This window comes from Leptonotus elevatus, chromosome 8, assembly GCF_054856555.1.
Source record: "Leptonotus elevatus isolate MCC_2025b chromosome 8, RoL_Lele_1.0, whole genome shotgun sequence".
Lineage (NCBI taxonomy): Eukaryota > Metazoa > Chordata > Actinopteri > Syngnathiformes > Syngnathidae > Leptonotus > Leptonotus elevatus.
This window is the reverse complement of record NC_141246.1, coordinates 16,515,781-16,535,815: the sequence shown is the minus strand read 5'-3', so window position 1 is coordinate 16,535,815 and position 20,035 is coordinate 16,515,781. Positions and strand designations below refer to the sequence as shown.

The 20,035-nt window shown below is 40.5% G+C and overlaps 3 protein-coding genes across 6 annotated transcripts in view; all 3 read right to left on the bottom strand.

The window, feature by feature from the left end:
• The window catches only part of adgrl1b (adhesion G protein-coupled receptor L1b), a 40,685-nt gene extending 34,586 nt beyond the window's left edge, over nucleotides 1-6,099 (bottom strand). For all 4 annotated transcript variants that reach the window (XR_015095735.1, XM_086081809.1, XM_086081811.1 and 1 more), the window contains exon 1: nucleotides 5,346-6,099. The gene's annotated coding sequence lies outside the window, so the exon portion shown is untranslated. The remainder of the gene's footprint in view (nucleotides 1-5,345) is intronic.
• A 4,095-nt stretch (nucleotides 6,100-10,194) lies between these two features.
• LOC147169974 (nucleoredoxin-like protein 1) lies at nucleotides 10,195-12,844 on the bottom strand. The gene is made up of 3 exons (XM_086082789.1): nucleotides 12,448-12,844; nucleotides 11,693-11,782; nucleotides 10,195-11,606 (listed from the first exon to the last, which is right to left on the bottom strand). The coding sequence occupies exons 1-3, from the start codon at nucleotides 12,684-12,686 to the stop codon at nucleotides 11,288-11,290; spliced, it is 648 nt and encodes a 215-aa protein (XP_085938915.1). The 5' UTR covers nucleotides 12,687-12,844; the 3' UTR covers nucleotides 10,195-11,287.
• Nucleotides 12,845-14,240: 1,396 nt separating this feature from the next.
• LOC147169973 (nucleoredoxin-like protein 1) lies at nucleotides 14,241-18,750 on the bottom strand. Its single transcript, XM_086083034.1, has 5 exons — nucleotides 18,637-18,750; nucleotides 17,299-17,567; nucleotides 15,586-15,862; nucleotides 15,409-15,498; nucleotides 14,241-15,166 (listed from the first exon to the last, which is right to left on the bottom strand). Exons 3-5 carry the CDS (start codon nucleotides 15,819-15,821, stop codon nucleotides 14,824-14,826), a joined length of 669 nt encoding a protein of 222 aa, XP_085939160.1. The 5' UTR covers nucleotides 15,822-15,862; nucleotides 17,299-17,567; nucleotides 18,637-18,750; the 3' UTR covers nucleotides 14,241-14,823.
• Between the last annotated feature and the right edge of the window lie 1,285 nt (nucleotides 18,751-20,035).

Here is a 20,035-nt window from a genome sequence, read left to right as displayed (position 1 = left end):
TGCTCACTCAACTGGGTTGCTATAGACCACAATGCATTGTGAGTATGACAACAAACATGGCACGAGCGACAGCGCAGGCGTGAGAATCAAATCGATGCAATGTGAAAATATGTACGACATAGGAAATAAAGTACAGTTTTAAAATATTTTATTCACAATAAATAGTCAAAGATTTATTCGCAGTTGCGTGTACGGTGGTCACATGATATGCGACGAGTGAGCTGTGTCCAAATCGCCAAACAAAATGAGGGCACTATATAGTGCGGGGCTTTGTAGTGAATGAGGGGTTAGGGGATAATGGTGGACATTCGGACACAGCCGGAGTAAAAGAAGGAGAAAGAGTAGCAATAGGAGATGAAAAAAGATTTGCGGTAGAAGATGAAGAAGAAGAAAGAGGAGGAGCAGAAAAAGTAGCGGTAGAAGAAGAAGAAATTAAAAGAAGAAGAAGAAGAGCAGTAGAATGGCCAATACAGAAGCTATGCTAACTGTTAATATACAGTATCTGTATATTTTAAGCACCATTTTAAGGAAGAAACATCATTCTTAACAACACCCCACACCGCAGGATAATCGCTCGAGATAGACATCCCATAATTGGGCCTTTGCCGATCATGATCAAAAAGTTTGAATCTGCCTCACATAAGGCTTGATTATAGTTCCGTGTGTATCCTGCTTAACAACCAGAATCAGATGTACCAGTCATGAGAATGTTTATTCGTACTACATGTGTCAACAGACGGATGCTTTGTGAAAAGGTTGTGCATGTGAAACTGAGGTAGATTTTCTTTCACCTGAAGAATAACACATCGTCTCAAGGCAGCTAGAAAGTTGATTAAATGTTGATAAGGTTCCTTACATATTCATCAAGCTTGTAATCCTACCCGCCGGCACGCATCCTCTGAGATAACAGCACACTGCGTCCCAGTGACTCATAGCGCTTTCGCAGTATCTGGAAATCTCCAGGATTTACAACATTGCGCCTGAGTTCATCCACTTTTTATTTGAACTCTGTACATTTATGGAAGTTAGTAAGCATTAAATGAGAAGATGCGGTGATGTGTGTAGTGCTAACTGAAATAATAAATGTTCTAGTTTTCCCGCTTTAATGAATGCACAATCATTTTAGACTTTTGGTTTCATTTAATTTCAGTGAGAGAGGTTTGGCTGTTTCCCAATTATTTTAAATGAATCAATTTAATTTAAGAATTTGCAATAGATATGTGGGATTATAATATACCATTTAAAAAATGCTAATTTCTGTGTCCTGTCTGGATTCAAAATAAAATCGATGGAAAATATTGTGTTGGATCAGACCCTTTATGCAAAATGGCAAAGTACACAGGACACCGAACGAAGCCAAATACCTCAGGGTTAATGAATTATTCATTTCCTATGAAACACAGGACACATAAAAAATTAGCACTAATAAGTCAAACATTTTACTGACCACCACATGGTGAGCTTAAATAAACTATCTGTGTATTCCATGCATGTCCAGTTGATTTTTTTTTTGTGCATCAATGTATGTTGTTGCAGGGAAGCGCCTCAAAATGTCACCGAATAGTAGAGCAAAATGTCATTGCAATAAAAAAGTGTCCGTTATCGACACGCCGCTGCATGACAGAGCAGAGCTGAGATGAGCCGGTTCTGTAACGCTCTCGTTTGCAGGCAGGTGGAATAGGCTGCAGCCAGAAAATATAAAGCGCACGCAGTGAGGAAGAAAAAAGAAAGCGGCGACGCCTCCCATCAAATGGAAGCAGTGTCTTGAAAACTGCCACTGCTTAAAGATCATCATCCGTGGCATATAAAAGTACTCCATAATCCCTGGCTGACCTCATTTTGCTGGACGAAAAAACATAACTAACATGTTAAAATGCCGTCTACTTCATTCGTATCATAAAAATAAAAAATAAAAAAAATCCTTCATGTATTAATATATGAATGCTTTTCATTTCAAGAGTTCAACTGACGGACACAAGACCTGCGTTTGAGCCCTGGAGACGCCTCGTCGCTATTTATCAAGCCATAAATCATGCTCTCGGCCTTGCTAATTAACACTGTCATTCATAAACAGCATTACAAGCTCGCCGGTGTTATTCTTAACTGTAGGAGCGAAAACGGTCACACTGTGAAATGATTTGAAATCATTTGATTTCACACATTCAGCAGAGCATTCACTGGACACCCGTTTGACACGTTCACAATTAAAGAAACAGTACGAGATTCCCTGAATGGTGGCGTTGGGAGGAGGTACGCAAACGTTGCAATAAAAGGCCATCTCTTCGCAATTTTGATGCTGTCAGAAGCAGCCATCTACAATTACAACCAAAATTCCAGTATTCCTTACATGAAACCATATCAATGTGTTCCCAACAGTGTTATTTTTATTTTGTAGCATTAATCTGCTTCTAATATGTATGAAGCCTACTTTTTTTTCCCATCCAATCAGATTTAAGCCCCCTATGTGCTGACATGTCAATCTAATCTGCCCGAGCCTTCAGTATCACGAATACTGGCAAATAAGCAATGTGCTTATTGAACCAATCAGATTTCAAATTCATCCTCACAGGCCCCTCAATGACATCAGCATTTTCCCGCCCTCTGATTGGTTGGTGGAGCAAAACTGGTTAAAGCCAACTTTGGGTAGCAAAACGCATCGTGAATACATTTAAAAACCAGCATATTTTTATGTGTTCATGTGTGTGACATATGAGGTAAATATGGATTCTGAACTGCTCCTGATAATGTGCGTTGCACAGGTGCAAGCTGTTAAATGACGTTTTTCTGTATTATTTCTGGTTTATATAAATGTGATGAACTCTTCTTTTATTTTTAGTTTTTTTCTGTTTTGAGTTTTTTTTTCAACACATTCCAAAACAAGCGTGAAAAACATCATAAAGCACTAACAAGAATCAGTATATGCTATTGCTAACATTAGCTACCAACTAGCTGCTTATATGTCCTCACATTAAAGAAGGGCTGGGTAACGCCAACAACCTCACGATACAACGCGTGGCCCGATACTTGGCCCTCAATGTGATAGGCTACATATCCCGATATTTAACATTACTTTACATACATTTTTATGAAAACAGTCATACGTATACCCAAATGATATTTTTACTATACTGGATAGCAAAAAATGTTTTCTTCTTATAATGTGATGATTGAGTGATAATGAATGAATGAATGCTTTAACATGATAATAGTCATATTTTTATTGGAACTATTATTCTTATTTTTGAAACATGTAAATTATTATATGCTGCCTGCAACAAGATGAAAGCGAGTCAGTTGAAGTTACAGAATACATGCACGACCAATACGCAATTCTTGAGTAGTCACCGCTACTAATACCAAATACCGATACCACTAGTAAATAAAATTCCCTACCCATAAATGACAGATGATTTTAAAGAAAGACCTATCAATCCCAACATTTTTTTCCCTTTAAATTGCATGAAGTTAATGGCAACTTTGTCTTCATATAATTTCTAATTTCTTGTCCCTGATCGTAAAACGGCCACAGGAGGGCGGCCGATAACGGCATCGGTCACTGCCGTGAGTACAGATACTTTAAAATAAGACTGGTATTGGCACCGATACCTGGTATCGGTAGTCACCTATCATAGTCAGGATGTTATCACCTCTGCCTCAATTTGAGCCAGGATGTGTGCAAATACTCATACTGTGATGTCGTTCTCCAATGGATATTGTCGCCATTGTTGTGGCCGTGCTTTATTCAATGTTGACCAATGGCATGCTCTTTTTTAATCTCTGGACAAACCACTGAATATAAACTCAAGTAATCATTAGGAAAAGTCCTCAATTAGAGTCATATTATAAATCTGTATGTGAAAATGCATTTAAATTATGATGAATGAATTTATGATGAATGGAATTGTTGCCTAAATCATCTCCGCATGATGCAAATGGTTCCATTTTTTTGTGTTTAATGAAAAATCTGGGGAAAAAATGACAGAATAATATTTTAAGAAGGCGTCTGAGTCGCTAGCCAGTCTTAAAAGGATTATTTATTTATTTATTTATTTATTTTTACATTTTTTAAGTCCACTACAGCAAAAATAAATCCATCCCAAATGTGCTTGCATGTGTGCGTGGATTTAAATGAATCAATTCTCTTTCTCCTGCCCCTCGGGTGTCGATATAAATTACCCGCAATTGAAAGCACACCTGATTACATTTTGTTTTCTCTTCCACATGAACCACGCAGCGCACACACACACACACACTCTTATTAACTGGTGATGTGAGGGTTCAAACATGCAGCCTAATCAATTTTGGGTAACAGCAAACTATAATCACACTGATACAAATAATCCTAAATTAGATTGTGCAAGTCGTGATGTTGTGGCCAGCTGGTAAATATGCAATGATATACTTCATTACCTTCACATGCACACAGCGAAGGTTACACACGCAGCTAAAATTCGGGCTGACACCAGAGCAGACGTCCTGTCAGCCACTGAACATCTCTCCCTCTTGTCTCTCTCTCCTTCCATCCTTTCATCCTATACTCGTCTGCCTCTCTCCATCCAGCACCACGCAGGCTTGCTCAGCCTCCTCTGCTGATCCACACCTCTCAGAAAAAAAAAGGACAATGAAGTCTCATTCAGTCGAAACGCTCTCTCACTCGATGCTAATCATTTTCTCGCGCGTGTTCAAATCTGCAGCGAATGGGCCAAAGCAGTCGTCGCAGATCGAGGATGCCAGACGATATCTGAGAAGCTGCATTTGGATCCATGTGCCTCTTTTGGTGGAACACTCTGAGACCTCACTATCCGCTTTTCACGTGCACATGAATATTTCACAGCCTACCTCACACTTGCACACTACTGACCCATGGAGGTTAATGGCAGCCAAGCCAGGCATCACATCCCTGACGCTCACTCGTCTAATGGCTTGCCTTGCTGAAAAATGGAGGTACTTTGGAGTCCATCCCTGTACACTGATCTAGCAGACATCATTTTTGGACTGTAAAATAATATAGTACCTTTTGGAACACCAGAATTGTGTATTGACCTGCCTAATTTAACTTTTTTTTTTGCATTTGTGGATAGAGAGGTGTTTCATCTGTTATTCGTAAGATCGTAAAAACATCAGTCTGTACATGATGGCCAAGGGTAAAAAATGCATATACCATTGAAAGCACCAAATAGTGTCAAGCCCAAAAGAGCAATGATGTATTTTTTGGGAAGTGAAGGAGCAGATAAACCTCTGCTGTCATCCAATTGCATCGATCACCGTATATGTGCATGTGTACATTCAGAGAAAAAGAGGGAGAGGGGCGGGGTGCATCCTGATAGTTTATGTCCATATCTTACCGTCAATCCTCCTCCTCGCTCACTGCGTTTCCATCCTCTCGTTTCTCTGCGCCCTTTGCATGAAAACCAATGCAATGTTCTCTAGGCAGTGGTGATGGCGGGTGATACAGCAGACAGTGAAGCAGTCATTAGGGGTCCAACAACAACTGGGCGCCCTCCGCCTCCTCCGCCGCCTCCTCCTCCTCCACTTCCCCCCTCCTCCAGCGATGAGGGCTCTCTGCTGGACCTCCGTCCACTCGATGACGTCCCCGCTGCACTGTGCGTCACGTTGGTACCCTCATTCCCACGGCGTTCATGCCCACGGACGCCACGGGCTGTCGGCCTTGTCGTATAGCTCCGATCAGGTTTAGGGCAAGAGAATACACGACCAGAGATCAACGCGTGGACTTCTGTCGTTATCTACACCTCACCGAACCCCGTAGTTGTTGTTGTCATGACTGCGCATCTTCCTCCGACATTGTTCCAACACATCCTCCTTTGCACTTAGCGCCAAATAGCGTCGACGTGAAAATGCATCCTCTCGACGAATTGTGCTCAGTCGCAACAGAAAGGGCGGATGCCGTATGATTTCTTTATCTCTCTTTTTTTTGTATGTGCCAAGTCAAATGCCAAATTAAAAGCGAGTGATATTCTAAAACAAACACATATAAACAGCTGGACCGTCAGAGGCTATGGTTTCCCGCTCCTGGCATCGTCTTGCGTCTGTCCTCTGTTCTCCGAGTGCGCGCTCTCGCTTCATCCGCTGGTCCGCTTGTTGCGCGTTCTGTGCTCGGGAGCGCGCAACGCCTGGCTTTGTGTACGCGTGCGTACGTGTGTGTATATCGTACACGGGGAGTGGATGTTTCGACCATGTTCCATAAGGTTTGTCTGACTGTGCAACAACAAGCTGCTGTGTAGACAATCGTCATGAAAAGAGGTGTATACAGACTTGTTGTTATTTCTGAGGTAAAACAACATTAGCCTATTTCTTCATCACTGAAAGCGCTCTTTATATTTTTGTTCATCTTTCTATACCGGTGACTTAGTGGTTCTAAAACTTATTTCCCCAAATATCACCTCGAATAATAATAGATTTTCCTATAGTGCCTTGCAGCAATAGGCTATGCACCGCAAAAATCGGAAAGTTAAAATTGCAAACTTAAACGTGTGCGTTCATTATAATTCCCAGTGTCATTTTAATATTTTCAGAGTCAAACGGTGTAGAGTAAATTTTACTCTAAACAGTCAATTTTACTCTAAACAGAGTAACATTTACACTTGGAAGAGAGTAAAATATTCAGAGTAAATTTTACTCAAAGTAATTTTAGTGTGTACGAGAAAATGTGCCTATTCCATGAAAACAACATTAAAGATTGTTCACTCTGAAATTCTAAGTAAACTTTGCAAGGAGAAATTTTGACTCAAGTTTAACAGTTTAATAAACAAAACAAAAAATGTTACACAATTTGAGGAATGAATCACGACCTTCAGCTTGGGAGACGTTGTGGGTTTGTTCCTCAAGCCTTGAGTGACGTTTTATTTCAGCAACTCTTTTATTTTATTTTTATTTGACTCTCTTTGAAGTGTAAATTTTACTCTGTTTATATCGGGACCAAATAGACTCTGTGTAGAGTAAAATTTACTACACAGAATTTACTGTGTAGAGTTAGATTAACTCAACAGAGTGTTAGATTAACTCGGCCTTGCACCTGCACGTCTCCAGTTTGAGAGACAAGTCAGCGCCATTTTCATCCTCCGCCTCCTTTCCTTATCACTGGGAGACACTGACAGACAAACGAAGTTTGGACCACGAAGCCATTTCTACTCACAAAAGAGACGGCGGTCAACAGTAACATGCTTCAAATGCTCCCTTCAATAAAAATGTGTAGAGGTGGGCAAAACCATCGTTGCATCTTTTTCAGTAAATATTTTATGACGCATAGCCTCGAAAAATACATGGACTTGTTGTTTGCAGTGAAATAGATGACATTCCAGTAAAAACTGATGTACTTTTGATAAGGTTTAATTCAATTATAATGTCCTGTGGCTGGATAGCTCTGTGTTTAGGGTCACCGCCTTTAGTTACAAGGTACTCAAATCCTGGTCAGGCCAAAGCTTTTAGGAGTCAACTTTCTAGAGTGTCTGAGACAAGTTAATTGTTTTCTCCTGTGGTGTTAGTTAAATTCTGCTTAGTGAGTTAAAAATGTCATCACTCCCTGTGTGACATACTTGATCTTGTGTTGTAGTGCAGGACTTCCTGAAAAAAGAGATCTGCGTTTCTCAGTGGGATTTTCCTATCCGCAGTGTGGCACCGCGCCACAGGGTGGCGCCCACTTGGTTTTGTTGTGCCTATGCAGCACTTTTTGGTTTTGGCCATCAATGTATTTGACGGAGTGCTTATCGTGACGCGTGGTAGCGCCGAGAAGCCCATTTTTTTTTTGTTTCCTTTTAATAAAGCAAGCATGTGGACTTCCTGTTCCTTTGTTGCTCTCCAGTTTTTGCTATCCAGCTGCGTCGTCCATGGCTGATCAGCCACCACGCACACAGACAGTATATTATGTTTTACAATTACAACAATGCTTAACTATATTTACAATTCCATATATACCTGAAATAGGAAGCTAATGGTAAAAATGTGCAGAAACAGGACGTGGGCTGCGATAAAGGCAAAATATGGATATATTGAAATATGAGACTCGTTATCATTCCTTTGAATGTAACCGAGGCATTAAATCAGCAATGGACACTTGGGCCTAAAGTGTAAGTCCAGCCTCAAATGCATCTTCACATGCCACCCACACACACACACACTATGCAACCAAGAGGCTGCGGGCGGTGTGTGCCCTTGGACCGAAAGTGTCTGCAGGGTAAACAAACAGGAAGTCAGGCAGGCACAAAGTGGAAACCCAAAATTCAAATGTACCAGTCTGAAGGGGGAAAAAACTGTCAAACATTGCCTTAAGTATTACTAAATGTTTTATGAAGATGACAGTTTTAGCCTAGATCATATTTCTTGTTTGAAATCCAAACAAATCAGAGGTTGGCTAGCATCCCGGAATGGATTGGCTTCAATCTATAAGCATAAAGAAACGGCTCCATTCATAGCTGTAAATGTATTCACATTCATTTAAAATGTCATGCTGTGGCTTTTTTGTTTGTATTAAATATGGAAAATGTCTTATGATTTTGTTCTGATTTGGGCCATTGGCTCATATGGAACTCTGTTTTGGGTTTAGTCATGGAGTCATTGTATTGTTATGGTCTTGTATAATGTCCCTTATAATGAGGATGTGTTTGTCACTCTTATTTTTCATATGGGCCTTTATTCTATCATATCGAATTGTGCCTTTAGCTAGCTGGAGTTTATGAGTGACACTTTTGCCAGTACGTCGAGGTTTGCGGCCCCTCTCATTTGCGAGGCACGCATGCTAAACACTCGTCACCGAGCTGCCCTCATTTCAAACAATAAATCAATAATAAAAACAATAAACAGCCCCCCCCAGATGGCAAAATCGCCTCCTTGAATACACTAAGAGGTGAGAGGGATTGCGTTAGCGCTAATCAAAGCCGCAAAGGCAACAATCGCAGATGGTTTCAAGTATGCCAATTCACCATGTGACTCTCACCTTTGCGCGCGTATTTTATTCATTGAGTTTCCTGCAATCACAACCACTACAACACGCAGGCATTAATGGCAGCGTAGCAACCCTCACAAGTGAGAGGAAGGTGAAAAGCGTTTCAGAACTGCAAGATCAGGAAATGCTGCAAAAGCAATTTGAAGAGCCTGCCTGATCCCATAAAAGCATCACCAGCGTCATCATCGTTATCATCATCATCATCGTCCGTGTGGAAACATGAGGTCCTTAGTATGAAGGAAGATGTGTCGGAGTCAAAGGCAATCACTAATTATAGACAAGCGAGTGAGAGTAACCCTGATTGCCTCTTGTGCAACCCAAAAAGAGGAGCCAGACTTCATCGGATAAACATACAAGCACAACATTCACTGACAAAATTATCCTAATGGCGCTGAATAATTCATCGTGCGTCTCAGATCTGAGAATAAACATGACATGTTTTGATTGGATGATGCAAATGGCTCGCTTTATACTTCAACGTGATTCTTCTTACCACTTCGTTTCTGGCCTCGCGCGCTGAAATGAGGAGACTTTGCTCGCAAGCAACAAGGCAGCGAAACTGAAATTAGCGGTGGTTGGTGTTATTGTTTGGGGCTGTTTACGTTATTTTTAATTGCTGGCAAATCAATATTCACTCTTGTTGGAAGAGAGGGCAAAGGCATTTGTGTAATAAGAAAGCAATGTAATCACACTCATCTGGCTGGCATTCCAACGACATCAATAGAAGTCTGTATCTTTGGACAAATAAGGGTTTGTTTTGTATGGAGGGAAATTGTTGTGGGTGGTGCCAGCTGTTACTTCTAACAGAAAGCATTCAATCACTGACACGAGCATCCAGTAGTGAGGCCAAACACGAATGCCAAATAGAGTGGTAGGAGTCCTTCGTAATGAGGGGCCGAGTATGAAACTGTCAAATGCACACACATAATAACAATCGGGCCAAATTTGAGCATTTTCCACCCCATGATCAAAGTCTGTAAAGGCCTGGTTCTGGGATGTGTCTGAAAGATTATCCCGAGCGCTTATCTTGTGGTGCGGGGTGTGTTCTGAGCAAGGTTATTTTAGTTAACTAAAACTAACCAAAAAACTAAAAATAACATTCAAAAAAACAATTTTGTTAACGAAATAAAATAAAAACGAAAACTAACTGAGACTACCGTTTATGTTAACAAAACTAACTATAATTATAGCAAAAAATGTCTTTCGTTTTAGTCTTTGGTAATCAACTTAATGCATGAGCCTTTGGGGGTGATTTATTCTTATATTAACCGGAACAAGGACATTTGATAGTGTGTCACACAAGAGTGACGTCATCTAGCAGCAGCCAATAGAAAAGCACCTTCAGATGATGTTGCTCCCATGGTGTTTTTTTAAATATTGCGCACAAGTAAGACACACTTTGACAAAAAAAACTAATACTGAAACTAACTCAAACTAAGCATTTCTGAAATAACTGAAACTTATAAAAACTAACAGAACCACCCTGAAAACTAATTAAAACTAACTAAATTTAAAAAACAAATCTAACAAAAATGAAAAATTCCCAAACTATAATAACCCCGCTTCTGAGTGAGCTCCCTTCACAGTCAACTCCAAAAGCAGTCAACAATCATTGTTACCAAACTTATTCTGGTCGAGCGTCATGCGCCGTGATTGTGACACGAAGTGGAACAATAGCCAAAACACACTGCAACAACACAACAAAGAATTTCATCTGGGGGCAAAGTTCAAAGCCTTAGACCGGCCTAAACCCATTAGAGCATGCAATTTACATCATGAAGGGGAGGCTGAAGGGAGAAATCCCCCAAAATAAGCAAGAACTGAAAGAGGCTGCAGTAACGGCATGGACAAGCATTTCAAATAAAGAAGGTAACAGCCAATGGCATGAGATGTGGCCGCTGACAGCAGCGAGATGATTTGAATTGCAGCACAGCATGAACAAATCATGAATACAAACGTTGACACAAAATACTGGCACATTTCAAAACAATACAGCCGGAATGTCTTTGTGTTTCATTACAGAACATTGGAAACATTCCGTTTCATACTGCATGAGACACAGTTTTGTGTTGTAGACAATTATAATGATGCATCAAAGGGAAGTTATTGCCCAAAATGTGAAATTGGCCTTGGCCCACATTCCTCGCATAAGTCATTACTTGATGATAGCAATAATGAATTGTGGAATGATACGCTCAAAGTTTTTTGTTGTGCTGCTAATTAAAGACCATATCAGTCTACACAATGTGACAAATCCATTCTTATTGAAGTTAAAGTGGCAACTTTGCAGAAAGCATCTCAGTCAATATTTTGTTGGTATGGTCCTGATCACCATGGCGACCCTTCTTCTTTTCCCTCCACCTCTGTATGATGTCCACCTCTTTTCTTCTTCCTTTTCTTTTCATCCTCCGCCTTATACTTGAGTTTTCTCACTGGGTGAGTGAAGCTGCGCATGGACTTCCCCTGAAAGTCCTCACTGATCATGAAGTTCCTGTCGACGAGCTCCGCCGCTTCCTGCCAGTTGCGGTAGCAGTCCGGACCGAGGCGGGTGATCTCATCTACTGCGTTTGGGATGAGGACCGAGCAGTCGGGACGCAGGACCACCACTGTGGGAAGCTGCTTGATGTTGAATTTGTCTTCCAGCTCCCTGTGGATGCCAAATAGATTTCGCCGGCTGAGTATGTCTACATCATTATCATCTGAACCAACAGCCTTTTGGCCTGTACCACTCACCTCCTGTAGGGATCCTCATAAGCGAGGAACAGGCACTTTTTGGGCAGCTGTTTGAGGAAGTTGTATTGATGTTCTTCCGATTGGTCCAAACTCACATGTTAACAAAACACTTTTGTTAATTAAATACTTAAAAAAATAATAATACATTGAACGGAATAAATCATGGTGACCAAAGGTCCTCATTACCTGGTTTTTACCGCTTTTTACATCCTATCCTGTCCAGACTTCTGGGAGGTTTTTATAAATTCATGAAAATGTCCGGTTTCATTGTGCGACAAATGGGAGGCGGCGTGTGCCAGTTTATTACCGTTTTTTGTGTGTATGCATGTTATTATATATATATATATATATATACTTTTTTTAAGTACTTTATTTAAAAGAAATACTTCCTGAGCATTTAATTGGTCCTGAGCTGGGTAGGTGGCCCAGAACGTTAGCTCACTGGTACTACTTTGTGCTTACAAACCAGAGGGTGTGGGTTCTATTCCAGCTCGGCCCATTTAAAGAAAAAAAAAAGAAGGTCAATTACAGGAACAAAAATTCTTATTTATTAATTTGTAAAGTAAAACTTCAAAAGAGACTTACGTTTAGGACGCATATGTTAAAACAGTAATAACGTATAGCATCTTGGAGTAAACTTTGAGTATCATTTAAGTATGTCGAGGCCTCTATTTTGGAAATGACAATATGATCACCCTAAATCAATGAACTGATAGACAATAGTGTTCATAATATACAATCTGCGTCAGCTCTACCTGATGTACAGGAGGACCAGCTGAGCAGAGCGATCCACATAGAACTCATCCGTCAAGCGAGTGAAAAAGTCACCCAGTTTGGGTGCAAACTGACGACATCCGTCACATGCGGCAGAAGCAAAGAAGAGCATCAGGATGCGGTTCTGCAGGCGGGTGTCAATCTCACGTTCAGTGTCCAGCTCGTCTTGGTCCCAGTTGTTCTTCACCAGCACCCGATCGAAGAACAAGTCCACCATCATGAACTGTCTCGGGACGGTGTGTTGAAAGTACAAAAAAAATGTATGCGTGTTCGTTTTATTAGCAACATGAGAAGAATGCAACAGGGCAAAAGGGGAAATGCAGACGGATGGCTGTGTTGTGTAGTTCAATGGCAGTCTTTGAAATGAACTAATGAGTCTCCTCGCATGTCACTCTCATACAGCTCCCATTAATCACATGAGCTCATCTCACTTGCTGTTAAATCTGATAATCCTCATTCTTGCTTACCTCTATTTCACACTAGCAAATCCAAAAAGAGAACAGCCTTTTTCCCCTCCCTCTTATCTCCTCTTTCGAGTTGTACTGGAATCATTCCCAAGCCTGTCTCTTCAAATCACATTCTCTCAACAACTGTGTCTCCTCACCTTGATTGCTGTTCACTTCTATTTCCTTTTTTTGCGTGTCTGTCTGCGCTGCACCTCCTCTCTTGTGTCCGGGTAGGGTGTGGTGAGACAAGGTGGGGGGGGGGGGGGGGGGGACACTAACGTGTGCAGATAGATATGGGAATATAAATGTGACTCCCCTCATCCCAAAAAAGGATGTATTAAGGCAATGAATATCTTTCAAACGCAACATCAGTAACGTTTAGCCACAGCAACTATTCTTTGTTTTGTATAATCCGGGTTCACTATTATGTCATACAAAAAATTAAAAAAAAAAGTAAGCTTTTATTGAGCCGTTAGTTTAACAATAATAAAGTGGTTCTGGACGGACCATAAAGAACATACTGTATTTCCGAATTTTGAGCTGACCTAAGGCATAAGCGAACTAAGTATCGTAAAATGATGTGAATAACATGCATCCGTGTTTAATACACCGTCCCAAAATCACCATTAAAAAGCGTTTTTTGATGAATGAATGGAGAATATTCTTGGCAGAAATATAGGGCCCGAAAATCAAATTTCACTTAGAATGCTCAAACTGTAGGCTTGGGCTCTGTTCACATTCACAAGTTTAACCTTCTATTCTTAAAGGCAACACATTCTAGAAGGCGCACTTTGTATATTTGAATCATCTTGTAAACAACTGCTCTCCACGAGCAATAACAACAGTGAGTACTTTTTAGCGTGTGAGGGAGTCATGCCTCTGATCGGACCCTCTGACATCAGTGTTTCCTTGCCCAATCTATAAGGCTTTGCGAGGGAACGCCACACCAAGCTGAAATAATCACACCCTTATACCAGCAGCTTATTGTCAATGGTCTAGAATATCAAACTTATGATAGAGGAGGAAACAATTAGTAGAGTGGCTCAGGGGAAACACAGCAACTTTCAGTGTCATGATAGGAGCGCTTCAGCAGTGAGGTACTGTACATTTAATGGAAGCAGTATACATCTCAGTACACAAAAGTGGGGACCACAGGGTATTCAAATATTATGACTGGGTTGAACAATTGTAATTGCCAGGTGAACTCCTGGCTCCATTTCAGGCCCAGGTTTAAGTGTGCTTCAGTTTAACCTCCAGTAACTCCTGACACAGAGTGTGGATAAGATCTTCATTATAAGGTAATGCTGTGAAAAAGTATTTTTAGTGCCTTTAAAGCCGTGTTTCTCAACCTTTATTGGGTCAAGGCACATATATCAACATTCAAAACAACCACCACACAGATAGATACACAGGTTAATTATGTACCTTCTGCTATCCATAGTGCAAAAGCATTTCATTGTTCTGCTTCTTGATATGTCACTGGCATAGCTATATGTAGATAGATAGATAGATAGATAGATAGATAGATAGATAGATAGATAGATAGATAGATAGATAGATAGATAGATAGATAGATAGATAGATAGATAGATAGATAGATAGATAGATAGATAGATAGATAGATAGATGTGGCATTGAAGTGGTGGGGCCTAAAGTGATCTTTTTACGCAACACCCCAGGTAATCCCCAACAAATATGACACAACAAATATTGGTTCAACATGGCAACTGTGGCTCCTTGAAGAGCAGAATTTTCAATGCAACCACAACTGGATATTTCTCAATAACCGTATGGATTGGTAGAATTTTTAAAGACTACAAATTAAACGGACAAAACTGACAAAGGTTTGCCTTTTTCTAGAGAGAATGTATACTCCTCTCCAGTCCTTCTGTTTGTCATCTCCGTGTTCCTTTACAGCCCTCCTCTCTCGTTGTATCCCACACTTTCGCTTTCTTCGTTGTCATCTTTCCCTCGACCCCACAACCTCCACCATCTTTTTTTCCTCTTGTCGTCCTCTGTTTTGTATTTGAGTCTCCTCACGGGGTCGGTGGCGCTGCGCATGTTCAGGTTGTCGAATTCCTCGTTGAGCATGAAGCTTCTTTCAATCAGCTCTGATGATTCTTGCCAGTTGCGGAAACACTCGGAACCGAAACGATAAATGTCCTGTACGGCATTCGGAGACAGGACGGAGCCATCTGGACGAAGGACCACCACGGTTGGGACATCTTTCACCTTGAACTTGGCCTGAAGTTCCCTAAACATAAGAAAACATTCACTCCCTATCCAATATACAGTCCAGCGCCCTATTTTGTGAGTTTGACATTTTGACGTGCCCGAGTCGTGTTGGAACTCTTGAATTATAAAGTCCACTATATAAATATCCCTATAGTAATAAGGGAGCAAGGGATGAACGAATGATTCGGATTCAAAGTGTAGTGTACTCAATAAGATGATGTATCCCCCCCTCCCCCTCGCACCTCCCTCCCATCCACTTACTTCCTGTACGGGTCCTCAAAGGCCAAAAACAGAACCTTTTTGTGCATCTCTTTGAGAAATCTTCCGTGTTGCTCCTCTGATTTGTCTAAGCTGCAGAGAGATGGAAATGATCAAATGAATACACATGAGCTCATCTCGTGCGGTGGCATAAAAACAAGCAAAGATGCTGGCAGAGACCTGATGTAAATGAGCGCCAGAAGTCGGGGATATTCAATGTACGCCGGGTCTTTCAGTCGTTTGAAAAAGTCGTTGAGGACAGGCACAAACTCCCAGCACTTGTCGCACTCCGCCGATGCAAAAAGCAACAAGAGGATACGGTTTTCCAGAATGCCAACAATTTCCCGCTCAGTGTTGAGCTCATCCTGGTCCCAGTTGTTTTCCACCAGAACTCGGTTGAGGAATAAGTCCACCATGATGGAATAGGAGAGGTTGGAAGGAAGGATAGAAGATCCCACTGTGGAGAGGGCAAATTTTTGCAGTGACGTCGTCTGTTGTCATGGGAATATCTAATGTCAGGGGGGTTGACTTCCCCTTTAAACATGCTAAAACCAACCAATCAAGCAATCTTGTATTTTAATTATTTTTGAGAAACTACACTATTCTATTAAAGGTGATAAGGTAAAGTAGTTTAGGCTTTTTCATAATTTTTCAGACATTTTTAATTGTAATTAATCGCATGACTTCAATAGTTAACTCACGATTAATCACACAATTTATAACTGTTCTAAATTTACAATAAAAACATTTGTTCCAGGTTTTCATACTCTTGTTAACAAAAGTAGGAAAAAAATGTTAAACTAATAGAAATAGTTTAAATGAATTTTTGACGTCTATAGCTGTCACTGGCAGTGAATGAGTTAATCAAGGGGTTGTATCAGTACCTGCAAAATGATGACAATTTTGTCACATTGTATAGAATTTATTTGTAACTGAATATTGTATAATACTGTATACAAATGCATGCCAGTTTCAAGAAATTATAGAAATTAATCAATAATACTTCATAAACCTGACTTAGAAGAAGAGCAGAAAGTGGATGTAAACACTTTTGCCTATGAAGTTGAAATAAAGAGCATTTTTTTCTATTTTAGTTACAAATAGTCTACACAAGAATATTTAATTGTATGGCTGCATCGATGCGGATGTCGCAACACCCCTACTATTTTAACATCCACGTCCAATAGAATTGCGGTTTGTCTGTAATATTATTTGGCACGGCCGTTAAAAGTTGGACGGTGGGCCGTAAATGGCCCCCTAGCCGTATATTTGACACATCTGATCTAGTGCAACGCTAACTAATGTTGGTGTTACAGCATACAGCACATACTGTATTTTGAATGCATAATACATAAAAGCCTGGCTCAATATAACGGGCGGCCCGGGAGCCTTTTGGAAGTGGGATTATGATGTGGATGGTTGAAACAGCAGACAAGAAATACTTCTCTGATGTAGAAATAAAGTTGGTGCCGACATCTCCGAAATGTACTTTATCTGTCTCGGCCAGCCTGTATTTGAGTGTCGCAGGAGTCACTGCAGGCTGTGAATTGACAGTGATAACCTCACAAATTAGATTTGGCTCTCTGGCTTTCAGCTGATCTATTTGGGACTACAACTCTACACTGAAACATCCGAGGCTGATAGAGGAGACGTATGTTGGAAGCTGGACATCGCCTGGAAAAGGGGATTTACTGTAAGACTCGGAGAGGTCAAAGCTTAAATCCTACATTTGGAAAAGTAATTTTGCAATCATCCGGTTCACTTTTTGAAGCTCATTGATCCTGGCCTGATATACTCGAGCCACTGCCTTGTTTAGTTAATAGCTAATTTAATAGGCAATCAATCTTTGTACGTGTGGTGGCAGCTGAATACAGCGCAAGTAATTTACCTCACCTTGAAACTCCTTGTCTCAAATGTATCCCAACTTTCTCCTCCAAGCCTTTGTATTCATCTTTGATTTGTTGACTCTCCTCCTCGGCCTTGTTCCCTTTCACGCCACTTCATTATCATTTTTCCCTTTTAGTGACACCTTCGCTGCCTCGCCTCTTCACTTTGTGCTTTGAATCCAAGCGACAGCAGGATTTACAGATGGAGATTACAAGTGTGTTACAGTGGGTGTGTCCATGCGGTAATTTAGCAGAGCAGAGGTCATTGTGTAGGCGCTGAAAATGAGAAGAAGGGAGGAGGGGAAGGGTGGAGGAAGGGGGTGAAATGGCAGGGTGAGGGCAAAGCACAGGACAGACAATTAAAAAAAAAACATTTTGACTCATTCACTGCCATTGACGGTTATAGACGTCAAATATTCATTTTAACAATTTCTATTAGTTTAACATTTGTTAACAAGAGTATGAAAACCTACAATTTTTTAATACTTTTAGAACAGATATTTAAAAAATTGATTAATCGTGAGTTAACTCATGAAGTCATGCAATTAATTACGATTAAAAAATGTAATCGCCTGACGCTCCTAATTTGTAATAATCTTTTCTTTTCTTTTGTAATCGCATCAGGCGATTACAATTTTTAATTGTAATTAACCGCATGACTTCAATAGTTAACTCCTGATTAATCATACATTTGATATCTGTTCTAGATGTACAATCTTTTTTTCTTCTAGGTTTTCATACTCTTGTTAACAAAAGTGGAAAAAATGTTAAACCAATAGAAATAGTTCAAATGAATTTTTGACGTCAATAGCCGTCAATGGCAGTGAATGAGTTAACATTAAATAAGATACAATCTCTCGTTGCTGCATGTACTACCTGACGCTTCACTAATTACCCATGTCAGTCATTTATCCCTCCGAGCATAACAAAGATTATTTTTGCATCCTGTTATCAAGATGATGTGACAGGCACGATGCGGAGAGTGGCGGAAATGAACCGAGTAAGTCGATAGTTTGATTGGGGCGCAGTTCTATTAAACCTCAGCGAGTGCCACAGCTGAAAAGCAACTATTGATCTGTGGGGCCTTTTGCTGAAAAATAACCTGCGTTAATCTCAGAGAAAGCGGTAAGTTAAATATAGAGGTGAGGCGAGAGAGATCTAATAGGATTAGTCTGGCTCACACAAACCTCTGCAGCTGCACGTGGATGTATATACGCACACAGTGAACACAAATGCCCCCAACTACCGCCATTTTGTTCACTGGCAAAAAATCAAATATCGTGAAAGTGTACGGGAGCTTGCGCAGTCATACATCACAAGTGAAGAGTGACTATAAGAGACTCACTGGTAGCGGGGTGAAAGATGAGCAGTAATGGAGGCCGACTGCAGCATGCAGTCACCTGTGCGCTGGCAGCCATGCACCAGCAGGCACTAATTAAAAGAGATTCCTCTACTGGGTGCAGATCATATTGACATCATCACAACTGAGGCGCCTTGATGGAGTGCTTCTTCACCTAAGCAGGGCTGCCTTACAAAGCAACAAAGAAAATATCAACATAGTATATCAAATATGATCAGACCAAAAACACACACGCACATTAATTTGCAAAAAAAATTGACACGCTTTTAAAAGGAAGTCAACCCACACGTCTCCTTTAGAATATGCTGCATGCAAACCCCACTCGTCTAAACACAGCATTTTGATCGTGTTTTTATGCAATATAAATTAAGCAGCAAAATCCACTGTCTTAGCCATTTTAGGAGGCAGCCATTTTATCACTTGTTGTTGACTGAAAATGACATCACAGTTTCTCAGGTAACCACCAATCACGGCTCACCTGTTTTCTGACTTTGTTCATATGTTGTTCACAAGCTGAGCCGTGATTGGTTGTTATCTGATGTAATTTTCAGTCTACAGCAAGTGACAAAACGGATGAACACATTATTAATCAGAATAGTGTGTTTAGACTAGTGGGGCTGCATAATACAAATTATTGTAATGATTTTTAGTAATTTTTAATAATGTGTATTAAAACAACACTGAGGACATTTTCATAACTGTAATGGCCTAATGGAATCTGTATTGGTTTTACTGGCACTAAGCAACTTTGAGGAGGGTGGCAGGAACCCTTCCACACAAAACACGTGATGACCGCTTACACCACGAACCGCCTTTCGTTACAAAGATGGAAGTTGATTCGAACTTCTACGCTCAATTACTGCTGTCATGGCAGAAGCTGCAAAACAAACAAGTTTTGTCTGAGGAGACAAAAAAAATTAGAAAAAAATGGGAGGCTACCCTAAAAGTACAGCCAAGGATTAACATTAGCCCGACTTTCACCTGCTGGAGTGAACGACGCGATGGGAAATGTGCTCTTTTTTCAGGCAAAACACTACCACTTTCGTCCACATGGGGCCGCCACAATCAATGAAAGCTGAACGCTCCTTAGTGTAGCTTTAATTGAGCTTCAGTAAAACAAAAGCACAGTTGTGTTACATATTTAATAGAAAATGACACACATACATTCATTAGTGACAAGAGTAATGTTATAAATGGATAATAAATAAACAATGAATAGTTGGTGCCAAGAGCAGAAGCATTAGTGGCTCCGAACTAAACTGTCAAAACGAGCACTCGGTGTGTCAATATATCAATACAGTTTGTTCTTGTGCATTACAGGATCATTTTACAGTCATTGGTCTTTGAACTCATCACAGCAGAAGAAAACAAGGCAACTAGTGGT

Bases quoted from the DNA above. Each gene is read 5' to 3' on its own strand.
- LOC147169974 (XM_086082789.1), bottom strand. From the start codon at position 12,686: ATGATGGTGGACTTGTTCTTCGATCGGGTGCTGGTGAAGAACAACTGG. The intron at 11,783-12,447 runs GTAGAGCTGACG...TTAACATGTGAG, and splicing joins CTGGTCCTCCTGTACATCAG to TTTGGACCAATCGGAAGAAC. The intron at 11,607-11,692 runs GTGAGTGGTACA...TGGCATCCACAG, and splicing joins TATGAGGATCCCTACAGGAG to GGAGCTGGAAGACAAATTCA.
- LOC147169973 (XM_086083034.1), bottom strand. From the start codon at position 15,821: ATGGTGGACTTATTCCTCAACCGAGTTCTGGTGGAAAACAACTGGGAC. The intron at 15,499-15,585 runs GTCTCTGCCAGC...ATCTCTCTGCAG, and splicing joins CTGGCGCTCATTTACATCAG to CTTAGACAAATCAGAGGAGC. The intron at 15,167-15,408 runs GTAAGTGGATGG...TCTTATGTTTAG, and splicing joins TTTGAGGACCCGTACAGGAA to GGAACTTCAGGCCAAGTTCA.